Source organism: Lemur catta, chromosome 22 (genome assembly GCF_020740605.2).
Source record: "Lemur catta isolate mLemCat1 chromosome 22, mLemCat1.pri, whole genome shotgun sequence".
In the NCBI taxonomy this organism is placed as follows: domain Eukaryota; kingdom Metazoa; phylum Chordata; class Mammalia; order Primates; family Lemuridae; genus Lemur; species Lemur catta.
Window position 1 is genome coordinate 30,253,830 of NC_059149.1, and position 21,686 is coordinate 30,275,515.

Consider the following 21,686-nt stretch of genomic DNA (forward strand, 5'->3'; position numbering starts at 1 on the left):
GAGGTGTTGTAGCAAATGTCAGGTCATTATAAAGGGAGCGAAAGCAACTCTCTGCTAACCTTGAGAATGAACTCTCAGCACTCTGGGAACAAAGTCCACCAATTGACCCCTTCTCTCCCGGGGATTCTGCCAGCCGTGAAATCCCTCCGGACAAGGGACACGGGAGACCGTGTCAAATCTAAACATGGGCAGGGAGCCATGGCCAAGTCATTTCTCTTGCAGAATTCCAAATATATGTAAAGTGTGTTTATTTAAATGGTATGTATTTTATTAATTGTGCATTTTATTCCTTGGCATTAACTACTCATATGAGCATTTGAAGCTTCAGAATTTTGTAAAATGACGATTTATAAGTACATTCCCGTGCACTTCAGCAGGGTAGCAACTTTAAGAGGGATGTGATTCTTTTGGTAAAATGTGTGTTTATTCAGCAAATGTAATTGCAATTATCATTTTTCCCATCAACCGTGTAGCATTTCAGCTCAAGAAATGTCCGCCTCCCCCGGCCGTCCCCCAGGCAGAAATGCTCACTGAGGACGACGATTTTGAAATAGGTAATATGTCCCTCATTACAATACCGTGAACTCAACCCGACTTCTTTCACATCCACCTCTCACTGCAGCAGTTAGACCAGCAAACAGGTCATTTGTCAGAAAACAACTATCCCCAAAGCATTGCTGGGAACTTACACAAACGTCATGTGTCACATAGAAAATGGTTTTCTCTCTTATGTCCCAGTTTTATTTTTGTTTTGCCATTTGAATTTTCCTTTTGTTATTGAGCGTTTTTTTTTTCCTCTATAACATTTTCTAGTTAATTTTTTTTTTTAAATAAAGTTTGCAGAGACAGACTTGGGTAGATACTTGCATTTAAGTACGGGGACATGTTCAGGCACTTAAAAAAGAACTTCACATTTGTGTCTGAAAGAATGATTAGTATAACACTGACCTTTCATTGAAACTGGAATATAATAATAGAGTAGATTTGATGATAATATGTAGAAATTCTGTCTTACCATTTTATATTAATGGCATAATTCATTAGATAATCTGATCATATTAAGAAAGTAGCCATGACATATGTTTGTAATATAATTACGGTGACCTGGGATTTCTCTGCCCCAAGTAAAAAAGTCCATCCTGTTGTCCCCTGTGGTTTCAGACCCCTGCTCAAACCAGGTGACCCAATTCCCGCTGTACTCACAGCGGCTTGGTACGTTGGAACATTGTGCTAATTAGGGCCAAGGTCATGGACGAGCCCTCTCTGGGTGCACTAAAGCCCTCCTATTCTTCAAACTTGCATAAATCATATGCATCCGTTTCACTTTTTAAAAATAATTTTGGGTAGTCATTGGGGAAGGGGAACCAACGTGGAAGCATTAGTCAAGGAAGAAAAGCCTGCCACATAATTTCTGTACTACTATTGGTTAAGTTTAAGATAGCAATTTTGTAAGTTAAGAACTGAAAATAGTACTGTTCTTTAAGCAGGTGAGAAATGCAGACATTGTTTCTAAACAGGTTTGCACATTGACTTAATGCGTGAAGTAGTCTTGTCTGTCTGATGTATTCACACTCCGCATGTCGCAGAAACACAACTCTCTTGTTTGTGGTGTTGACCCTCCAGGGGACTTTGTGCAGTATCGGTGCCATCCGGGCTACACCTTGGTGGGGACGGACACTCTGACCTGCAAGCTGAGCTCCCAGTTGCAGTTTGAGGGCTCTCTCCCGACGTGCGAAGGTAGGCGCAGTGGGATGCCAGAAATACGGACGTTATTCAGCATGGGAAGTGGCGTTACTTGTCTCGATCTGAATTTCTTTGAACTTAATCTCTGTCTGTGCTTCGATCCCGTTGCAGTCAGAATAACCTGTGAACACAAATTCCTCATGTCCCTTTCTCTTTAGCTAGCACTGGAAAATAAGTCAAAGCCACGTTAAATAAGAAATCATGGTTTTTTCACAACAATGTATGATGAAAATGTTCAAACATATAGCAAAGTTGAAATAATTTTAAAAGCTGAGTAATTTAACACCCAGATACCCACCACCTGAGTTCCACCACGAACACTTACAATACTTCCTTTCTCACCTGTCTGCCTCTCTGCTACCTTTCTAACCATCTATTAAGTTGTCTCATATTTTTGATGCATTTCAAGGTAAATTTGAGCATAGCTTCATTTCTTCCTAATGCTTTGGCATGAATATAATGAGCTGGTGTTTAATATTTTTGATGTAAACTTTATAAACAATGAACTGCACACATCTCATGTTTTATTTACATGCCTTTAAAGTGTGTAGATCATGTGCAAGAACATAGACAATATACAATAATAGCACAAGGTTTGAGTCTGAATGCATTGATTCAATCGATGCAAATACAGTTACATTATTTTTTAAAATGTCGTTTAATAGGCACCATTGAAAGTACCACTGAAAGAAAAAGGACTGGAAAAACTATCTTCTTAGAAGGAATCAGCTTCTATACCATGTCACAAGAGCAACAGTGATCTACTCGTAGAGTTTTTTCCTGAAGGTGGGGGGATAGAAAATGTTCATCTTTTGCCATTTGATATGAAAATGAGCTGAGGCAAATCTTCACAGAAAATCTACTGTTACGATGTCGTCCTCCCCAGATTGCTCTAGTTCTTATTTAGGTGAAGTTTAAATCCTGGCAGTCCAAGAACAGGGCACAGCCATGTGCCACATTTTCGTCAGCGATGGGCCACCTGTAGGAACGTGGTCCCGTGAGATTGTGATGAAGCTGAAAAATTCCTATCACCTGGTGACGTCTAGCAGGCGTAATGTCATAGCACAATGCATTGCCTTTCTGTGTTTAGGTGTGTTCAGATACACAAGCATTTACCATTCTGTTGCAATCGCCTGCTGGAACGCAGTGGTAGAACATTCCAGCAACCTGCTGCACAGGCGTGTAGCCCCGGAGCAGCAGGCCTTGCATGCGAGGTGTGTAGGAGGCTACACTGTCTAGGTGTGTGTCAGCACACTCACTCTGTGATGTTTGCACGGTGACAAACGTTGACTAAGGACGCATTTCTCAGAACATATCCCCGTTGTTGGTGACACATGCCTGCAAATCAATACCACATGAGTACCATTCTCTAAATGGCCCCGGCAGTCACACACATTTGCAGGGAGTGTTTGGCACAAAAAACTCACCCCTTTACTCGTGAGAGACTCCCATGCCCTACGGAACTCCCAGCCATCAATCTGCAGCATAACAGACTTCTCTTCTCACTGGATTCCGTAAATTTGTTGAAAAAGAACTGAGAGTGATGCCAGTTGTCATTCTCTGAACAATCTTAAAGAGAGGGGACACAGCTCAGGTGTCTTTTGTCACATCCATAATCACTTAAGCACTTGATTATAATCTTTCCTTAGGTTCTTTTGCATTATTTGATTGATTTGATTGGGCTCCAGTGGGGGCCAATCTTCCTTCTCTTGAGGGGACGTTGTATTGGCTCTCAGTCTTATGTCTTCAAATGTCATAGGCATGCTTTTAGAAGTTCTGCTTTGAAAATGCCCACAGGTTTTGGAGAGACAAGGAGAGTAAATTGTTCCTTGTCTATAGGCAGAAGATATGGTGTTAGGCATATACTTTTGTTTAGTAAAAAACTGAGGAAGGGATGTCCCGTAAGTGACTTTTCTCATGTTGAGGAAAGAGAAGTATTTCACAAAGGGAAGAGAAATAACGAAGGTTTGGAAACACAAAGGGTGCGTGGCTCCTGGCTGCTAGTCTCGGGGTGTCTTGGGGGAAGGGGTTCTCGGTGGGGCCGGAAACCTAAAGTAGGACCAGATGGTAAAAGGTCTTCTATGTCAGGTTTAGTCAGATCCATCAGTAGTTTTCAGACTATTCATTTTTTCAAAAAAATTAGAAGCAGACATTATCCATGAACACTAAGGAGAATCATGACCCTCAGATAATGACCACTACGGAAAGTGCAACGAAGCTGCGTAAAAGCAGCCGCCCAGCTCTGGCCTCCTCTGCACACGCCGTAACCAGGGCTCCGGGGCAGCTTCTCCCACCTGTTGGCAGAGTAGTGTCGGTTCCTGCAATTCTCTCCTACCTGTAGGTGCTTTTAAGAATTAATCTCAATTACTTGTAAATCTTGATTCATGTTACTAATCCTATATTGCAAATCTTCATCTTATTTTAATATTAGTTTTGCTGAAGGCCTGCAAGGTGCATTGAATAAGATGCTTTGGGTTTTAAGCCTCACATTTGATATTTCTTTGAAAATAAGCTAAAGAAGTAACGTTGTGCAGAGGGAGGATGCTGGAAGCAGAAGCGGCGTCTGCGAGAGGCAGGCTCCTTTCAGGTGTGTTTTTGACAGGAGCCCTGGGCAGGTGCGTCCCTGCGGTGGGAGGCTTACCGGACCCCCTGCAGAGAACCGCGTGTGTTTTAATGTATAATTGCTGCTGGAGAAATGAGCAGCTCCGCCGCGGGAGAGCACACGGGCCTCTGAAACCTTCCCCCGCCGCGTGGGTGTTGCTCCTAGCAACAGTTTAGAGCAGCGAACACGGAGGAGAATAGGTACGCAAGACAGAGCAGGACAAACCGAGTGAAACCAAAAGAAAGAAAATCACTTTGTTTCCCCGGGGAAAAACATTCAAGTGCCTTTTTAAAACAATATGTAGGTCTGAAAAAAATGTTCTTAAATGTTGTAAGAAAAATGATACAAATAATTTTGCTTATAGTTCCATTTTGTCTTCTCTAAGAATCAAAATTAGCATTTCAGAAATGAAAGGAAGGAGAATGGCTGTGTTTAAAATGCTGCTTCTGACGTGGAATCACTGCGCTGCTTTGGGCGCACTGACAGGTTTCCAGGTGGAATTTAGCAACTCCATAGCAGGTTGCCCATTTCCAGACGGTCTGAAGTTCCAAGGCCATCTAATAACTGTAGCCGCAGTGATAAGACCGCAGTCCCCATATATATACAGGGTGGAGAGATTGCCCAAGTATTTTCCAAGTGTACCACCACAGAGTGACGTGTGCTATGGTAGCATTTTGGGGTCGGGAAAAGGCAGGCAGAGCCTGTAACACCTTGTGCCCATACAGTGCTTTGCATTTAAGGAAAACATTTGCATCTGTCGTATCTAATCATCACCCGAGGGGTAGCTGTTACATAACAATATTGCCGTCTATTTACATCAGAGCCAGGAAAAGCTCTTCTTGCAACGTCCAGGCAGGTCTGTGGAGCTTCTAAAACTCCAGGCCCCGGACTGCATAAATGGGCACAGACACAAACTCTTGATTTCTTTTCTTTCTTTTCTTCTTAAAGTACCAGCACACTCACTTTTGGATGAGCATAATAAATTTTACAGAGTGATCTGCCCACCACCCCATGAGAAAGCAGTGATTTTAATTCAGGTCTTTCAGTCTGTGTGCTCTGGTTAGGATTATTTTTGTTTGTGTTAACATTATTGCCGTTAATTTATCATTAAGAATATTTTTAAAGTCTCACCTAAAATACATATTTCTTTAAAGAATTCCATGAAGTGCTTCATCGTTGGTGGTCTTATACCTACCTGTTTTCATGAATTTTAAGTTACTCTCCTTTGCCAGGGCCCAAGCGATCGCAGCAAACGTTTACATTTTATTATTCCGAGTACGGTAATCCGCACCCCCCATCCGAGGTCTCCCTGTGGTCCACCGTGGTTGGAAATATTAAATAAAAAATCCCAGAAATAAACCACTCACGCGTTTTAAGTCGTGAGCGGTGTGATGCGGTCTCACGTCGCCGCGCTGCGACCCCCTGGGCGCTCGGACCCTCCCTGGCCCGTTGCCTCCGGGGGGCGTCACGCCGCGACCGTGCGGGAGACCCCCCGCGGCACGTCGGCTTCCCTGCGGTCCGCGTTTCAGGCGTCCCCTGCGGATAAGGTATAGAAACCACTGAAATAAATGCAATTTTTGTTTTAGCTCATAAAACCCCTATGTTTAGTCCACATTGGACAGGTGAGGTCCTGCTTTGCAGCTGAGTTGGGAAAACGTGGACGCCGTCCTGAAATCCGCAATGCGTCCGCCCCAGATTGGCATGTGTCGGGGACACAGGGCCGCGACCGGAAGGGAAAGCTGCCCAATCAATACTCCTTCCGGTTCACCGCCGCGCTCCCGCCATGGCGGCTTCCGGTGTGCAGTGGGCCCCGGCTCAGTGAGGTTGCTGCTGCTTCCCCTCGGCTGGCGGCCCCGGCGGGACGGGACCCTCCCAGTCGGCGGCGGGCTCGTTCTGTTAACGGCGTTTCTCCCCGCAGCGCAATGCCCGGCCCACGAGGTGCGCACGGCGTCCTCCGGCGTCATCCTGAGCCCGGGCTACCCCGGCAACTACTTCAACTCGCAGACGTGCGCCTGGAGCGTGCGGGTGGCGCCCGGCCACAGCATCACGCTCTTCGTGGACTCCTTCCAGAGCGAGAGGCAGTTCGACGCCCTGGAGGTGTTCGACGGTGAGTTGGTGGAGCCCGTGCGCGGGTCGCGTCGTGGCCGAACCCACCCTGGCGTGCCCTTGAATATATGCCACGGCCCAGCCGCCCCAACCGACCCGGCTGGGACGGGGCCGGCCCGGGGGCGAGCGGGCTGTAAGACGTCAGCATGCGGTTACAATGTTGCAGCTTCTCAAACAATCGGGAAGCTTGATGGTGCCCTGAAAACGTGCAGGATTGTCCTGAACTGCCCTTTATTTCCCTGATCCGGAGGTGGAGAGCAGACGGGCTCAGATGGCTTGCTCTCTCCCAAGGGTTATACCGATTCACAAGGTATTTTAGGAAACTTAAGCAGTCGAGAGGTATTTTGATCTAAACGATTATCTTACTAGAAATATGCAGACATAAGGGCTCGCAGGGATTTCTAGACAGCAAAAGCTACAGGAGTTTTTAATGCATATATTTTTTAAGATAGTGAAATATGGTTCACCGCACGCATGCTAATACTGTTTTCAACACTAGTCTTAGGATTTTTTTACACATTTCTAATTAACCTTTTAATTTAACAGTGTTGTGAGTAAAAGTAGTATGCGACTGAATTGTCAATTTGAAATGGAACGAATGTTAATAATTTTTCTTTGTATAAAAGCATCATCACAGCCCAGAAATTTAGACCAGATAAAAATTACAGCTGTACCTGAAAACAGGGTTTTCACATGTTTCGAGGGATTTGTCATTGAGTTCAGATAAGTAACAATCAATTCAGTGAAAAAAATAAATTACTCTGATTCGGTATGTGTTTGTCTGCATTTTAATGACTTGGACCATCATAGGCAAATTGCTTGTATGGATAGACAACATGTGAATCAATGTATGTATTTTCAAAGATGAACTGCTGAATTGGAAGTTAAACTCACATTTTTATACACAGAAACAGAGGATAGGACAACAGCATTTTCATTTTCAGAGTGTTTTTTTAAGTGTATGTTAAAATGACATGTGTTATTGAAGACTTATCCCTTGGTCTTTCGAGTAGAGAGAATTAATCAATCAGCCAAGTATAAAAGTGGGGATTTTTATGCCAATGAGGAAGGCTGTTAACCTCTACTGGGTGCCTTTTAGGTGTCATAAAAAAATAAATAAAATAAAATAATGAGAGATGGGATCTCACTATGTTGCCCAGGCTGGTTTCAAAATCCTGGCCTCCAGTGATCCTCCTGTGTTGGCCTCCCAGAGTGCTGGGTTTACAGGTGTGAGCCACCACACCTGGCCCATGTCTTTTAATATCAGGAGCAGAATTCTTATTAATAACTTATGCACTACTGGCTTGCAATTTGATCTCCCCAAAATCTGTACTGATCACACCCATTATAAACAATAGGCAAAATAGACAATAGAGACAATATCATAAAAGTTGCTGTCAAAACTATCAGAGATTTATGACTAGGATTGTGCTTTGTCTCAAAGATTTTTCTATAAAATGAAAGGTCAGAGTTTTATATGAATAATTTTTTAAGCAATGGCATTTTTGTTGCAATAAATGTCATGCTTGTCTCTTTTTTTGTTTTTTTAAGATGGGCTCTTTTATAGTTCGTGGCTTGACCAAAAAACATGTTGAATACCTTGATTTTAAACTTTATTAACCCCAGAGTATATTAGTCTCTATGACTCAAGTAGTAGATATGCCATAATTTTTAAAAATAGAATTTTGGTCATCCTAGAACTCAGTTGAGAATAGTGTCAAAATTAACATTGTAGTTCACTGGCAAAATACTTAGTTTCCATTTTGGTAGCAGCAACCACTGTTTTCCTTTAGAGCGATGCTAGTTTTCTGCACATGCCAAGCTGGGAGTTGGCTTTTAAAGAATAATCTTCTGGAAAGTTTGCTACATTGTAGGCAAAGAGAACAGATGGAAAGTAAGGAGGGATTAGATATTGGATTAGGAACACCTAAAACTTCACTCTGGAGTTCTGTCATTAGAAATGACATTCTAAAATATCATAAATTCAGGTTAATTAATCTCCCAGTGGCATTTTATTTCAAAATGTACCTTATCTCTTTAAATATTGAGAAATAAACCAACACACAAAACACAAGGCTGCCTTCTTCAGTTATAAAACACAGCCATCCTTGTGCAGTGCACTCTCCGGGACACTCACCCGGGACACTCTCTCGCAGTAAGAGCTGGCATTCCTCCTCATCCTCTGTCACTCCGACCAAAGGCAGCCTTGCCTTGATTGTCTCTATTTAATATGCTTTTTGTGTGTTTTTATTATGCTGCCATGACAAAGTACCGCACACGTGGTGGCTTAAACAGATAATGTATTTCCTCACAGTTCTGCGGGCGGGAGGTCTGAGGTTAGGGTGTCGGCAGGGCTGGACTGTCCTGGGCCTCTCTGCTCAGGTGGCAGGTGCCACCTCCTATGTGTCTGCCTGTGGCTCCGCTCTGTGTGCATCTGGGCCCCAACCTTCTTTTCTCATGAGGACACCAGTCCTATGGGATCAGGGCCCACCCTGATGACCTCATTTAACCTTCATTATCTCCTTAAAGACCCTCTATCCAAATATGGTCACATTCTGACTTCAACATAGGAGTTTGGGAGGGACACAGTACAGCCAATGACAGTTTTATTTGGAAAGCTCTAGAACTGCTCTGATTGCAAGTGACACAAGTAATGAAGGGTGGTTTCTCAATATCGTGGCGTAAATAAAAACTTTATATGTAACTCTCAAAGGTAGGCGCCACTTCTCTTGATAAAATTTATATTACAGATAGCAATTAAAGCCTCATTCTCCCAGTCTCTAGTGTGTTCCCTGGGAGTGAACTGTGAAGTGCAGAAAAGCCCCAGAAGCTTCTAAGACCATGAGGTAGCGTGGAGTCACTAACAGAGCAGCATGGCTGAGGAGACCCCGAAGTGTGACTGTGATAAATCAATTTCTCTCAATAAATAGTGTTGGGTTATGGTGATGGGAGTCATGCTAGATGACTGTACACTCCACTTGCTTTGGTTAACTACGTATTTAATCTTAACTTCGTTTTCTTAATTTTCTGAAAAATTTCAAATACTGTATACGGAAAGATGAAAAGATGTTAAAAATAAATATGAACTTTAGGATGTTGTCAAATTTAAATTTACTCCAGGCCCTTATTTTATAAAGAAGTGAGGTGTGCAGGTGAATTCAGAGGCTCCATGCAAATCCAATTCCCCTTTTGCCCCTCCTTGGGGAAATTAGTATCCTGAAGTCAGAATCCAATAGGTCATTGTTGTGCATGTTTACAATTCATTCCCTGTCTACGTACGCACATTGTATGTATTGCATGCTTTTGAATTTTTACACAATTGCTTTCATGTCTTTTTGGGGGGCAGAGGGGTTCTGGGGCACCACAGGGGTGACCACCTCATGCTCCCAGTCTCGCTATCATATTTATTTACCTGAAAATAGATATTTTTAGTCATCAATATGCTATTTTAAGAACTACCTATGCTGATACATGTATATCTGGTTTGTTAAATCCAATGCTGTGTGTATCTGATTTCATTTCATGGCATTTTCAGTTCTTCTTTCAAACCCTAAACTACTAGTTTGGAGCCAAAATTTACCATGAGAAATAATTGTAGAATACACATTTTTGCTATATAAATAATACCTTTGTATGTGTAGAGTTTATAGAAATTTAATGAAATCGTCAATTTTACTGGGAATTACCAAATTGCTCCTTAAAGTGATTGTACTAATTTATCCTCCCCTAGGACTGCATGAAGGTTTCCATTTACCTACATAAATGCAATATTGCAAATACTAATAATAGTAAAAATTAACTTTCATTTTTGTTCAGTTATTGCTGTTTTATAGACAAAGTTCATTTGCTTTAAATATTATGTCATTAATAGCATGTGTACCTGAAATTATTTTTGTAGGTTGTTTTATTTTTATCGGGGAATTTATTTGATGCTATGGTCATTTAAAATCCTTTGTCCATTTTGGGAATAAATAGCTGTATATTGTACTTATAGATGCCAATCGGATCAAAAGCCAACACTCCGCATTTTGCAGATGCTCACGCACATCTGAACTCTTTCATCTCTCTGTTTCATTTAGGTTCTTCTGGGCAGAGTCCTCTGCTAGTAGTCTTAAGTGGGAACCACACGGAACAATCCAATTTTACAAGCAAGAGCAATGAGTTATATCTCCGCTGGTCCACTGATCACGCAACCAGTAAAAAGGGATTCAAGATTCGTTATGCAGGTGAGTAAATGGAGTTTATATTTAACATGAAAATGTTTTGGATACATGGTGAGTGCCAGGTGCACTGTCTGGGGAATGGACACACTTGAAGCTCTGACTCAGGGGGATGGGCGGGACATGGGCAACATATATAACCTGAACATTTGTACCCCCATAATAAGCTGAAATTAAAAAAAAGGAAAAAAAATAATTTAAACAGAGTTACAATATAAACTTAATTTCTGAAGATTGATAATTAACAGCAATAGAAATAGTATATGGGAAATTACCATGAGTGTTATCTCTAAACTACATTGGGGAATTTGTTGATTAATATTTTAAAATTTTATTGTTAAACTTATAAATCATTGAAATGCATAGCATAGAAAGCAAAGACATCTCCAAAAGAAAAAAAAAATAACATAATCAAAAATAATTTTAAAATATGTTTAAATGTTAAGGGAACAAACAGAAGAGATAATTATATCAAGGGCTGTCGGAAAGTATCCAACCATGTAACCATTCTCCTTATAGTAACAATGGCTGGATTGTTACATAACTAAATGCAAATTATTTTGTCCTTCCTCTGTATACTTTAATTATTCTCTGCCAGTGGTTATTTATATTAATTAAATTAATTAGCAAATTTATTAAATCAGTCAATACATTGATGACATATTAAATTTTGTGTACAGTCATCAGTATGATCTGACCCACGACAGTGTTTATACTGCCCTACCCGAGCAGGGAGCAGACTTTTAACTGCTGAGGACATTTTAGCTACCAAGCAAAACCTCTAAACTTTTCTCAACTCTCACTCAACAATACCCATAACATTTGAGTTTGCAGTTCCCTAAGAAAGATGCTCATTGCATATTTTAAATGGACAATGCATGTCGACAAAGGATTGTTCATTCCTGCCTTGGTGTTTTACATCCTCAGTGACGAGAAACACCCTGAGGGAGGAACAACAGTACCGGTGATTTTAAGAGTAAGGTTTCAGCTCTCTTCTGTTCATAGACATCTGGAAATGGTAAAAAGCATCAAGGTTTTGAAAGGCCTTGATGTGGAAACAACAGGCATGAAATTCAGACCTTCCTCCTCTGGAATGTTTCATAAAACATACTAGACCTTTGTTCCGAAGAGCACAAGAACAGCGATTGGATTTGCATTCATCAAATTCCTTGCTCCAAAAGATTGTACATAATGAGACTTTTAAAGGTGTTTGAATAGATTTCCAATATGCAAAAATGGTCAGTGCAGGGGAAATCATGGTGAACGTAATGTATCTTGTTTTATCTGCAGCGAATTACTTAGTTGCCTGGTGATACGATTGTGCCTTGAATTCTGAGAACAATGATTTCCAAATCTTTCAAGGGACATTTCCTTTGTTGTACAATAAGATCCTCTTTGTTCAACTGTATCTGGAGAAGGAGACAATATAATTTGATGCTTCTTTCTGTGGATATATGCATGTATTTTATATATGTGTGTGTGTGTGTGTGTATTATATGTACATGTATATAAAATCTGTGATATAAAACTTGAAATTCAGCAATTCAGTGATTTCTGCTAGGAGTTCACCAGTAATTTTTGAGCACTGATGAAATGAAAGTGTCCCTAAAATATTACCATGTTGCCAAGGGAGCTCTAGCCCATAATAATAAGATCCCATGGCCACACAGCACACCCCCAACCTCAGTTTGCCTTGTACAGGTGAACTACTGATCATTTTGGCATAAGAGCGATATAATTGATTGTTGCAATTGAAAATTGAGTTTAAAAAACGATCAAGCAAGTGTGGGCCTAACGGTGTTTCCCGGCGATTCAATACACGGTGCTAAGGGAATGCTGAGTAAATGACATCCTTTTGGTGCTGCAAGAAGCATGTGTAACTTCCATGTGGGGAGAGCGAGAGACAGGCTAGGCTGGCTTTCTCCCGGAAATTCGGGGTGTCTGACTCTACCAGTCTGCCTCGTCCCTGGCAGCCTGCCTGGCGCTCTCTAGTCTACGTCCGTCCCTGCCTTCCCAGGCCCGGCCAGCGGAGCGTAAGGACTGGGCGCTGGGCTTCTGAATTCCGTTCACTGTAGCCAGGACCTGAGCAGGCGGGGCTGTGTTCCCACCTCCCCTGTACCGTCCCGAGCTGTGATTTCCACCACGCGCCACCTTCATGCCTTGTCCTAGGTGAGCTGGGACAGAAGAGGTGGTAGAAGAAACGTAGTGAAAGAAAAGGTGCAGTTACAGCACCCAGGGAGTGGGATGACATCCTGCAAGCCTTTCCCTTAAGAGACTGAGCTGTGTCGTAAGCCACAGTGACACCCAAAGGACCTCACGGTCGCCCTGCCCTGTAGGACTTTCAGATTTTATTATCTTATCCCTAACTTCAGGGAAGGGTCTGCAGTCTGAAGGTTCTTTCCATTTTCCATTATCTTTTTTTTTTTTTCCACCAGCACAGTGATCCAGGCAGTCAGTATTCAGGGTGGCTGGTTGTACTCATATTTTCCCTAAATTAAATATTTTGGTTCATTCAAAACTTACACAAATTTGGTCTAGGACAACCGGAGGCAGAAAACAGCTTGGCCAAGGGAAATGTGAATGGAGAGATTCCTAAGAACAGTCAGTGGATTTTCACTCGAGAGAAACCAGCCCATCTGAGACAAGATGAAACGCAGCTTCAGAGCTTGTCCGGCTGAGAGTGTTCTCTGAGGCTTCTCCCAGGAATGGGGGGACAGCGGAGGCTGGACATACAGACATCGCTGCTGGGCAGGGCTACACTGGGAGACCCTCAGATAGTTGCCTCTGAGTTTATTTCTAAGGAGAGGGGCAACATTCAGACGTGTGTGCTTTTATATGGAAGCCCCGCAGGGAAGTGGAACATCTAAAACCTCTTTTTTAAAAAAAAGAAACCAACAGTTTCCAGTCCTTAACAACTTTCTCAGTTTTACTGCTTTAATTCCTCGGAGCAGTGGTGAACCGGCTGAGAAGTTTCTTTGTCTAAATGTGTAAATGAGACACAGGACTTTTAGCCCCGGGGATGTTTCCTTCCTTGTGGGTAACACTGTAGTTGTAACAAATGCCCGTCTCTAATTTTAAACGATCTCCCTGCAAAGGGGGTGATTAAAGCTACTGTAAGATTTTTATTGACCCGTAGTACATTTTCTTCAAAGATTGTGTTCAATTCCTGTATGTTAAAAAAAGCAGCTTAATGTCTAGGTCCTTGTACAATTTGCAAGGTTCACTTAACAGCATCAACAAGGAAAAAGTTAATGGCTTGACTATGAAAATGTTATATTGTTTTATGTTCTCCGTTTTAGTAATACTTTTTCCTTAAATATTGAGGACTTTGGTTGGTTTCAAATGTGGCGCCCTGAGCAGGGCCCTGCCGTTGCCGACCCTGGCGGGCGGGAGCTGTCTGCGCGGGGGAGCAGCTTTGGGGAGACGGGCGAGGGTGTCCAGGGTGACCCTGCTGCGCCCGTGCTCACGACGCTGCACCCAGGGTCCACCCTCACGTCGATTGACAGCTGCAGGTGGTCTACACTTCAGAGGGAGCCTTGCTTTTCAGAGCGGATGTCCACGTGGGTGCGCACTGCCTACCATTTAGAAAATAGAGGTATTTTGTTTATCTGCGCCCGCCAAGGGAAGGGGCGCGAGCCGTCTGTCTGTGTCCGCTTACTCACGAATGCCTTTGCGTGCCCGCAGCGCCCTACTGCAGCCTGGCCCCCACCCTGAAGGATGGTGGCATCGTCAACAGGAGCACAGGGGCCGCTGGAAGCCAAGTGCAGTACTTTTGCAAGCCTGGGTACCGGCTGGTCGGCCGCAGCAGCGCCAGCTGCAGACGGAACCCCTTGGGCACGTATCAGTGGGACTCCCTCCCGCCGCTCTGCCAGGGTAAGCAGCGCCGGCCCCCAGCCTCCCCCAGCCTCCCCCAGCCTCCCCCCAGCCTCCCCCCAGCCTCCGCTCTGTGCACCCTCTTCCTCTAGCCGCGCTCCGAAGGTGGGTAAAGCGCTCAGTGACGCAGGATGAAAGGTGAGGAAACACTGAATGTTGGCTTGTAAACTGCAAGGGCAGCTTTCCGCTGGCCGTGCAGACACTCCTGCCGTTTGCGTGAGGCTGGGTTTCGCCTGCGGCCCGGATGCAGGGAACGGTCGCGTTGGTTGCGTTCCGGGTAGAGTTGTTCTAACACCTACTTGTATGTCATCTGGAAGGAAAAAAGTGTGTCCTCTGGTTATGAGTCAAAATCATTTTTCCTGATAGTTGTGTTAATTTTAAAAAATCCATTACTGAAAAGCTCATTTTGCTTATTTTACTTTAAAAACTCATTCTTTGAGCCATAAATTCTGTATTTGATTTTTCTTTTAGACATTTAAATCTAGAGCTTAAATTTGATTTCAATATTTCATACCTCTCTCTTTTTTTTTTTTGCATTTTATCTATCATGTGCATAAAAACCTGGTTTTCACATAAGGCATTTTAATTTTAATTGAAGGCTTTGAAGTCATGAAATTTTCATAGGTTTGTCTTATCAAGGTTTATATTCACAATGTAATATATTAGTCTTTGAAAGATAATTATGATTTATGAGCAGAAACTCGTATTGGCTTCCTTTATTCTCTTTTTCGTTAGATAATAGATTGTTTGGTATTGTATAAGGCATAATAGATACTTATCACACTTATTGTATGTCTTTAGCCATAAGAAGTGGATCAGACACTTAACTTGTATTATTTACATTTTACCTCCAGAAATTCTTTTTTAATGTAAAATGAACGTAAAGATAGATCCAAGAAGCTTATCTCGTTGGGAATGGTTGTTTTTTTTTCTTTAAAAGAATACTTTTTGTAGGAGAAGAATAAATACTTCTCATTTGCTCTAATGCTCGATGACTCTGTTTGTCACTGAGGATCTGTTGCTGGAGAGCCCACCTTCAGCCCAGAGAGCAGCCCGGGGGCTCTGCCCTGCTGGCACTGAGGACAGAGAGCCAGTGACAGAGTGATGACCCCACAGCAGTCGGGACGCAGGGGAGGGTGTAGAACAGGACTGGCAGAAGCCCCTGAAATCATGTCCTGCGCTGCAGAGGCCGAGTCACAACAGAGCCCCAGTGGAAGGTGCTGGGACCGTCGTGTGATGAGAGGGGCTGTGAGAGGTGACATCACACGTGTCAGTCTGTCTCCCTGACACACGAGGGGGCCCTAAAGCTGTCAGTGAGATGGGGGAGTGGCTGGCTCTCTCGGTGAACGGTTGAGAAGGAATAAAGGACATCAGGAATACGGTCTGTAGACAAATCTTGTTCTCTCTTTCCTTCCCCGTTGCCGCCTGTGGCAGAGCTATTTAATGCCGCGGTGAATGACTCAGAAATGACGATGGGGCACTGCAGACCGGCCCCTTCTGAGGTCTTGGCAGTTCCTGCTGAGGAATCTGAGGGGACACGAGCAGTGTGTCTCCTAGTGTAGAACGTGACTGAGAGAAGCAATGGCTTTGTGGACACGGGACCCTGGAACCAGATGCCACGTTCCACAGAGCATGCTAGAATATCTTCTTCCAGATTTCTTCCCAGAGATAAAAGGCCCATGTGAACTTCTTCTCAAATTAGGAAATGCTGTACTAGCATCATCTTCCTAAAACAGACTCACAATTCTCTACACTTTCTGCTAACCTGTCTGATAACCAGAGATTCAATATGATCTTGTTCTTTCTTCATAAATTTTGACCTTTAAAACCTGGAAGGACCTTAAAAATAATCCAGTATAACTGCTTATTTTTATGCTTTTGAACCTGGGACACATGAAAGTTAAGTGACTTAATAATCATAAAAACTGTTGGTCTAGAATCCAGTCCTTATGCCTGCGTCGTTAGTATTTAAGTGGAATTGCTTCTTGCCAAAAGAAACCTTACTTAAAACAGAATCTTGCAGATATGGATTTTGAAAGTAACCTCATTTTAAGTGCTTAAATTCATTCATTGTGGGAGAGTTGTTTTAGATCTCATAGATATTTACAATTTGTGTAAAATAGAATTTTAATTATAAAATATTGGCATCACATATGAGGTTGTAATTCATAAAATAAAATAAAACATTTCATAGAAAGTAGGATTTTTTGAACATTGAAATTATGTGGTATAATTATTAATAAATAAGCATTTTCATCATTTTAAAAATAACATTAAATTTTTTAAATAAATAGTAAAAGTGATTACCTGGATAGATAAAGACCATTGAGAAAAAAATATAAAAGTTTTAAATAGCAAATGGTTATATAACCCATATGGGCAATTCACACCCCAGTGGTTTTTTGCTTATTATTAAAGAGGCATTAAAGTTGGTTTAACTGAATTTAACACAAAATGTATGTGTAATTGTCACAGTCTGTAATAAAGGGAGATTTCATTTGTTTAGTATTAACTATCCACCTCCCTTTTGTTACTGAATGCAGAACTCGTACATGATGTAAATACGTTCTGAAGTTACAGCAAGCCTCGGGCTCATTGAACATAGTTAGGAAGAGGCTTTGTGGGGTCTTAGCTGCTTTGCTTCTGTGGCCCGTCTGTGGTGAGTTGTGTGCTACGGTAGGATCCCCCATCGACCGACAAACGTGTCCAGCGGTTGTGTGGGCTGGTTGCTCAAGAAACAAAGTGAACGAGAATCATTTCTTCCCAAGGCACTCACGCCTAGTCATGCCTAAAAGAATTGTGAATCATGGCAAATGCCGTCATGGATACCACGACCTAGAATGTACTTCTATACATGAGGCTGTTTATAATTAATTAACAGAATCCTTCCTGATGTGCAAATAGAATTCTTTTCCGGTGAATGTTTCTAAAAAATACGATGAGAGAAAATTTTTCAAAAATTGTAAGGTCAAAAGTTATTTTTAGGTTAAATTTGAAAACACTTTAAAAATAAAAAGGCACTATTATTATCATAGATTTGTTGCTATTTTCCTTCAGGGTTAAAGATACAAATACTAAGGAAAACCTATTTTCTATTTGGCTGTGGGTGTCTTGATTAGAGGAAGATACGTCTACTTTCATTTCAGCTCGAACTTGCCCCTGAGTCGAGCACTGCGGGTGCCAAGCTGAGCAAGCGCCTCCCCGGCTCTCGAGGCTCTGGTGGTCCCGGGGGAGAGAGACTCGCAAACTTACGATCACAATCCAGCGTGCCTGTAAGCAGGAGTGGGGAGTCATCAAACAGAAGTAGCACAGGAGGCCTGGGACAGTTTTCCCTTGGTGGGACATTTGAGCTGCAGTTTGAAGGGGATGTCAGGGTAGAACGTGGGGTTGGAGGAGCAGGCAGGGCAGGTCCTGGGAGACCCCAGCTGCAAGTGTCTGTGTCTCCACTTCCCGTCCTGTGGTTTCCGTGAGCCCATTTCAGGCAAAAGACGTACAATCCTGTTAATATCTACACCTTAGAAAGACGGATCCTTTGTGGCAGGAGAGAGGACTGGAGTGAATCCTGTCTGGAATACGGGGTGTGGGGAGCCACAGGGGTATGCGTGTGAGCGATATGGGACCTCTATCAATGCAGTGAAAATAGGTTTTGCGAGAAAACAGATATTGAACATATTTAGAAATAGTCAGCACTCCCTTGAAATAGCATGTAAAGGGTTAGGATGAGAAAGAATTCTGGTGCTGGGAGAAGATGAAGTCTTTATAAAATTATCAGTAAGGAGGCAGTAGATTCAATTACTTTAACGTATTGGGTACATCAGTATTTGTTTTACACAAGATATTTGACTTCATAAATTCTATAAGGACCGCTTCAAATGGATAAGGTTGTGATAATTAAAAAAGAATACTATCCGCTGCAATAAATTTTAAACTAGACAGCTCAACCAGGAAATGAATAATTTCTGAGACTCTCACAAAAGATCAAATTTGGTCAGAAGCAGTTATAAATCCTGCAATAAATCATATAGATTGTCTTCGAGATAATTGGAAATTTAATTGCTAATGTGCAAATGTTGAAATATTTTAAGACCTTCACAACTTTAAAGTCATCATAGTTATTTTGATTATTTTCATTTGAAAATATGGACCTTGAAAATCAGGGAAAAATAAATAAAAAGACACTTATCTGTGGCATTGGAAGCTTAATTTTAATGTTTTTGAGTTTACATATTTTTTCTCAATGATTTATTGACATTCCATTCTTATATAAGAATAAATGCAAGTATACAATTTATACATTTTCTAAGTGCATTAAGACATTAGGTTTTTTTCTTTTTTCTTTTTTTTTTTTTAATTGAGACAAGGTCTCCCTCTGTTGCTTGGGGTAGCATGCAATGGTGGGATCATAGCTCACAGCAACCACAAACCCCTGGCCTTGTGTGATCCTCCTGCCCTCAGCCTCCCGAGCAGCTGGGACTACAGCTGGGACTACTAACCATGCCCGGCTAATTTTTCTATCTTTTGTAGAGACAGAGTCTTGCTATGTTGCCCAGGCTGGTCTCAAACTGCTGATCTCAAGCGATCCTCCCTCCTCGGACTCCCAGACTGCTAGGATTGCAGGTGTGAGCCACCTCACCCCCAGTCTAGTTTTTCTCTTTAAAAAATTGTCTAGAAGAATATTTTGAAATGCTTACTAAAATGCAAGGTCAAAAGCTGAAATGTGGGGGTCGTTTTCTTTCCGGCCCCAAGCTGCTGATCTTACCACAGTGTCTGTCCTCCTGCACCCTGCAAACACCGAGCAAAATACTCTGTCACTTGCAGCTATTTGGTAAATATTTTAAATAAAAACAAATTAATAAATCTATGACTTTCTAAGATATGTATTTGAGGATATTTTTCCCTTCAAAGGTTATTTATCTTGTGTCAGATTTTGTTTTGTTGTCTCTTCTATTTTCATTGGCATTTTTTGCCTGCACAATTATAGACACAGAATTTTGAAAGAAAAATGGCTCAAATCTAGAGTCAAAGGACACACATTCTGAGGACCAGCTCCCTCAAAAATAGTCTTGCCATGGTCAGGGAGTCTTAATCTCTTGCACCTGTTGCCTGCCACGAAAAATGGGCATTTTGCTATGTAGCTGCCAGAACTATTGAGAAGATTGAAGAAGAGTGGACTGAACCTTCAGACATGACATCCATGCCGGTTGCTGTTATTAGGTCTGGGGGGGCTGGGAGGCACCTTTCCCAAACTCTCCTAAAATCCAGTGACGCACAGCGGCCGGGCCCGGGTCACACCTCCGGACGATGCTCTTTCCGGAGGCTTTGGTGTCTTGTGATCAGAGAGTTTCACCGCTGATCATCTGCGAGTGCAGAGCTATCACAGGCGAGATGTATTTTATTGGTTTCTGGGAACTCCAGGTTGTTTTTCTCACTTTGCTTGACCTTTTAAATTATTTCTCCCAGAACATCTGTGTGGGTTTTTATCGTCCCTGATAAAGCCAGGCACATCTTCTGTCCTCCGGCTTCATTTCCTGCCTTAAAGCAAGAAACTCTGCCAAGCAGCTGTCTGCATTATCAATGCACTGATCTTATTCATCTTGGAGAAGAGGCTGAATTAGAACTGAAACTTTCTGTGTTATCTCCGAGACCCAGTTAAACCGGCGCGTCGCGGTGCGTGACTGTCCAGTGTCCCGTGTTCTAGCGGAAGCCGTTCCCGAGTGGCTGTTTATTTTAAGTTTGTAGTTCTCAGAGCCCTTTTATTAGCTGTGGCTTTTGCTTGGAATTAAGCTTGTCTGTTCTGTGTTTATGCCCTGCTAGCGTCTTGGAGGCAATAAAGAGTAGGGAAAAACAATCTTTCTCACAAATTAATTCTGTCCTTAAAGCCAGAACTTGAAGCTGGACAGAGGTAGCTGGCTGTGTTCTGCTTGCGCCCAGTATTGCAAAGGACAGGAACCGGCCCAGAAGGGATGAGTAGGTGAGAGAGACGACATCGTGGGCCTGTCTACATGGCTCTGTAATCCCTGTAGATGCTCTGATGGTGCCCAAAGTGGGCGCTACCCGAGGAAACGCAATGGCCGATTATCTGAGATGGGATTGGACCCAAGTTCTTCCATTTCCAAATTTAAATCATTTTCATTTTACCATGCGGGCACCATGCAAGCATATGTCTGCACCCTGAGAGGACATCTTCCAGAGGGAAGCCGTTTTTTTAGTTTCTTTTTTCTTTTAATTTGGAAAACATCGTTATCAAAAGTTACAAGGATATGTTTGGGGTCCCGGCATAAGTAAATACATTAAGATATTTTGTAAATCTTAAAATTTTCTACTTATGAACATAAGTATTATGACTCTCACCTTGGTTTTTTTCATACACATATTTATTTGCTTCTGTGAAATTTTCCATCTTCTGTGTGTAATGATAATATATTACTAGAAATTTAGATTGAGAAGTTGAAATTTAAATAGAAATTTCTAGAATTTTAAAGTGTCACATCATCACATATCCTGGTATATATGTATGTGTGTGCGGGTATAATATATACTGTAAAGACAGGCTATAAGTGTTACGTCAGCCATATTCTAAATTATCAGAGTATGAATCCACAGAGCACATTTAGCTCAAACTATCCGTATCTCATGGAGCAGATCATGAAATGAGGTGTGTCCCATTTGCCCTTGACCTGACCTCGCACATTCTTACGGGGTTTGAACTTGGAGATTGCATAGTCAGACTCCCTCAATTCCTCGATCAATGAATGAAGTGAGGTGTTGCTTAGTTGCTTAGTGCAATTAGCCTAAGAAAGTACTTGGGAATTTAACAAGGGAGAAAATAAAATACAAAGGAGAGCCCAGAAATATCACACCAGTGCTCAAACTCCACGTGGTCTTTATATTTTCAGAATTATATTTTGAAAATGTATTTCTAACCGGTTGGTTTGACTGACTGAGTGCTGGTGATTGGACATTGAAAATAAAAATAAACATGAACATGGTGAAACACAGCAACTTGGAGAGTAACTGAGGGGTGGGCTTGGGCACCAGCCACCCTGAGCTCTGAGCCCCGACAGCCACTCACTACTCGGAAGGATCCGGGCAGTTTGCATAGTGTCCTAGGCCCACCTTCCTTAGAAGTGATAAAAAATAAT

General features: G+C 42.3%; 1 protein-coding gene across 1 annotated transcript in view; it reads left to right on the forward strand.

The window, feature by feature from the left end:
* Nucleotides 1-21,686, forward strand: part of CSMD1 (CUB and Sushi multiple domains 1) — a 1,229,803-nt gene that overhangs the window by 1,146,590 nt on the left and 61,527 nt on the right. The window contains exons 45-49 of the mRNA XM_045535313.1: nucleotides 474-554; nucleotides 1,624-1,737; nucleotides 6,264-6,452; nucleotides 10,531-10,677; nucleotides 14,356-14,544. Coding sequence (XP_045391269.1) covers nucleotides 474-554; nucleotides 1,624-1,737; nucleotides 6,264-6,452; nucleotides 10,531-10,677; nucleotides 14,356-14,544 — 720 coding nt within the window. The remainder of the gene's footprint in view (nucleotides 1-473; nucleotides 555-1,623; nucleotides 1,738-6,263; nucleotides 6,453-10,530; nucleotides 10,678-14,355; nucleotides 14,545-21,686) is intronic.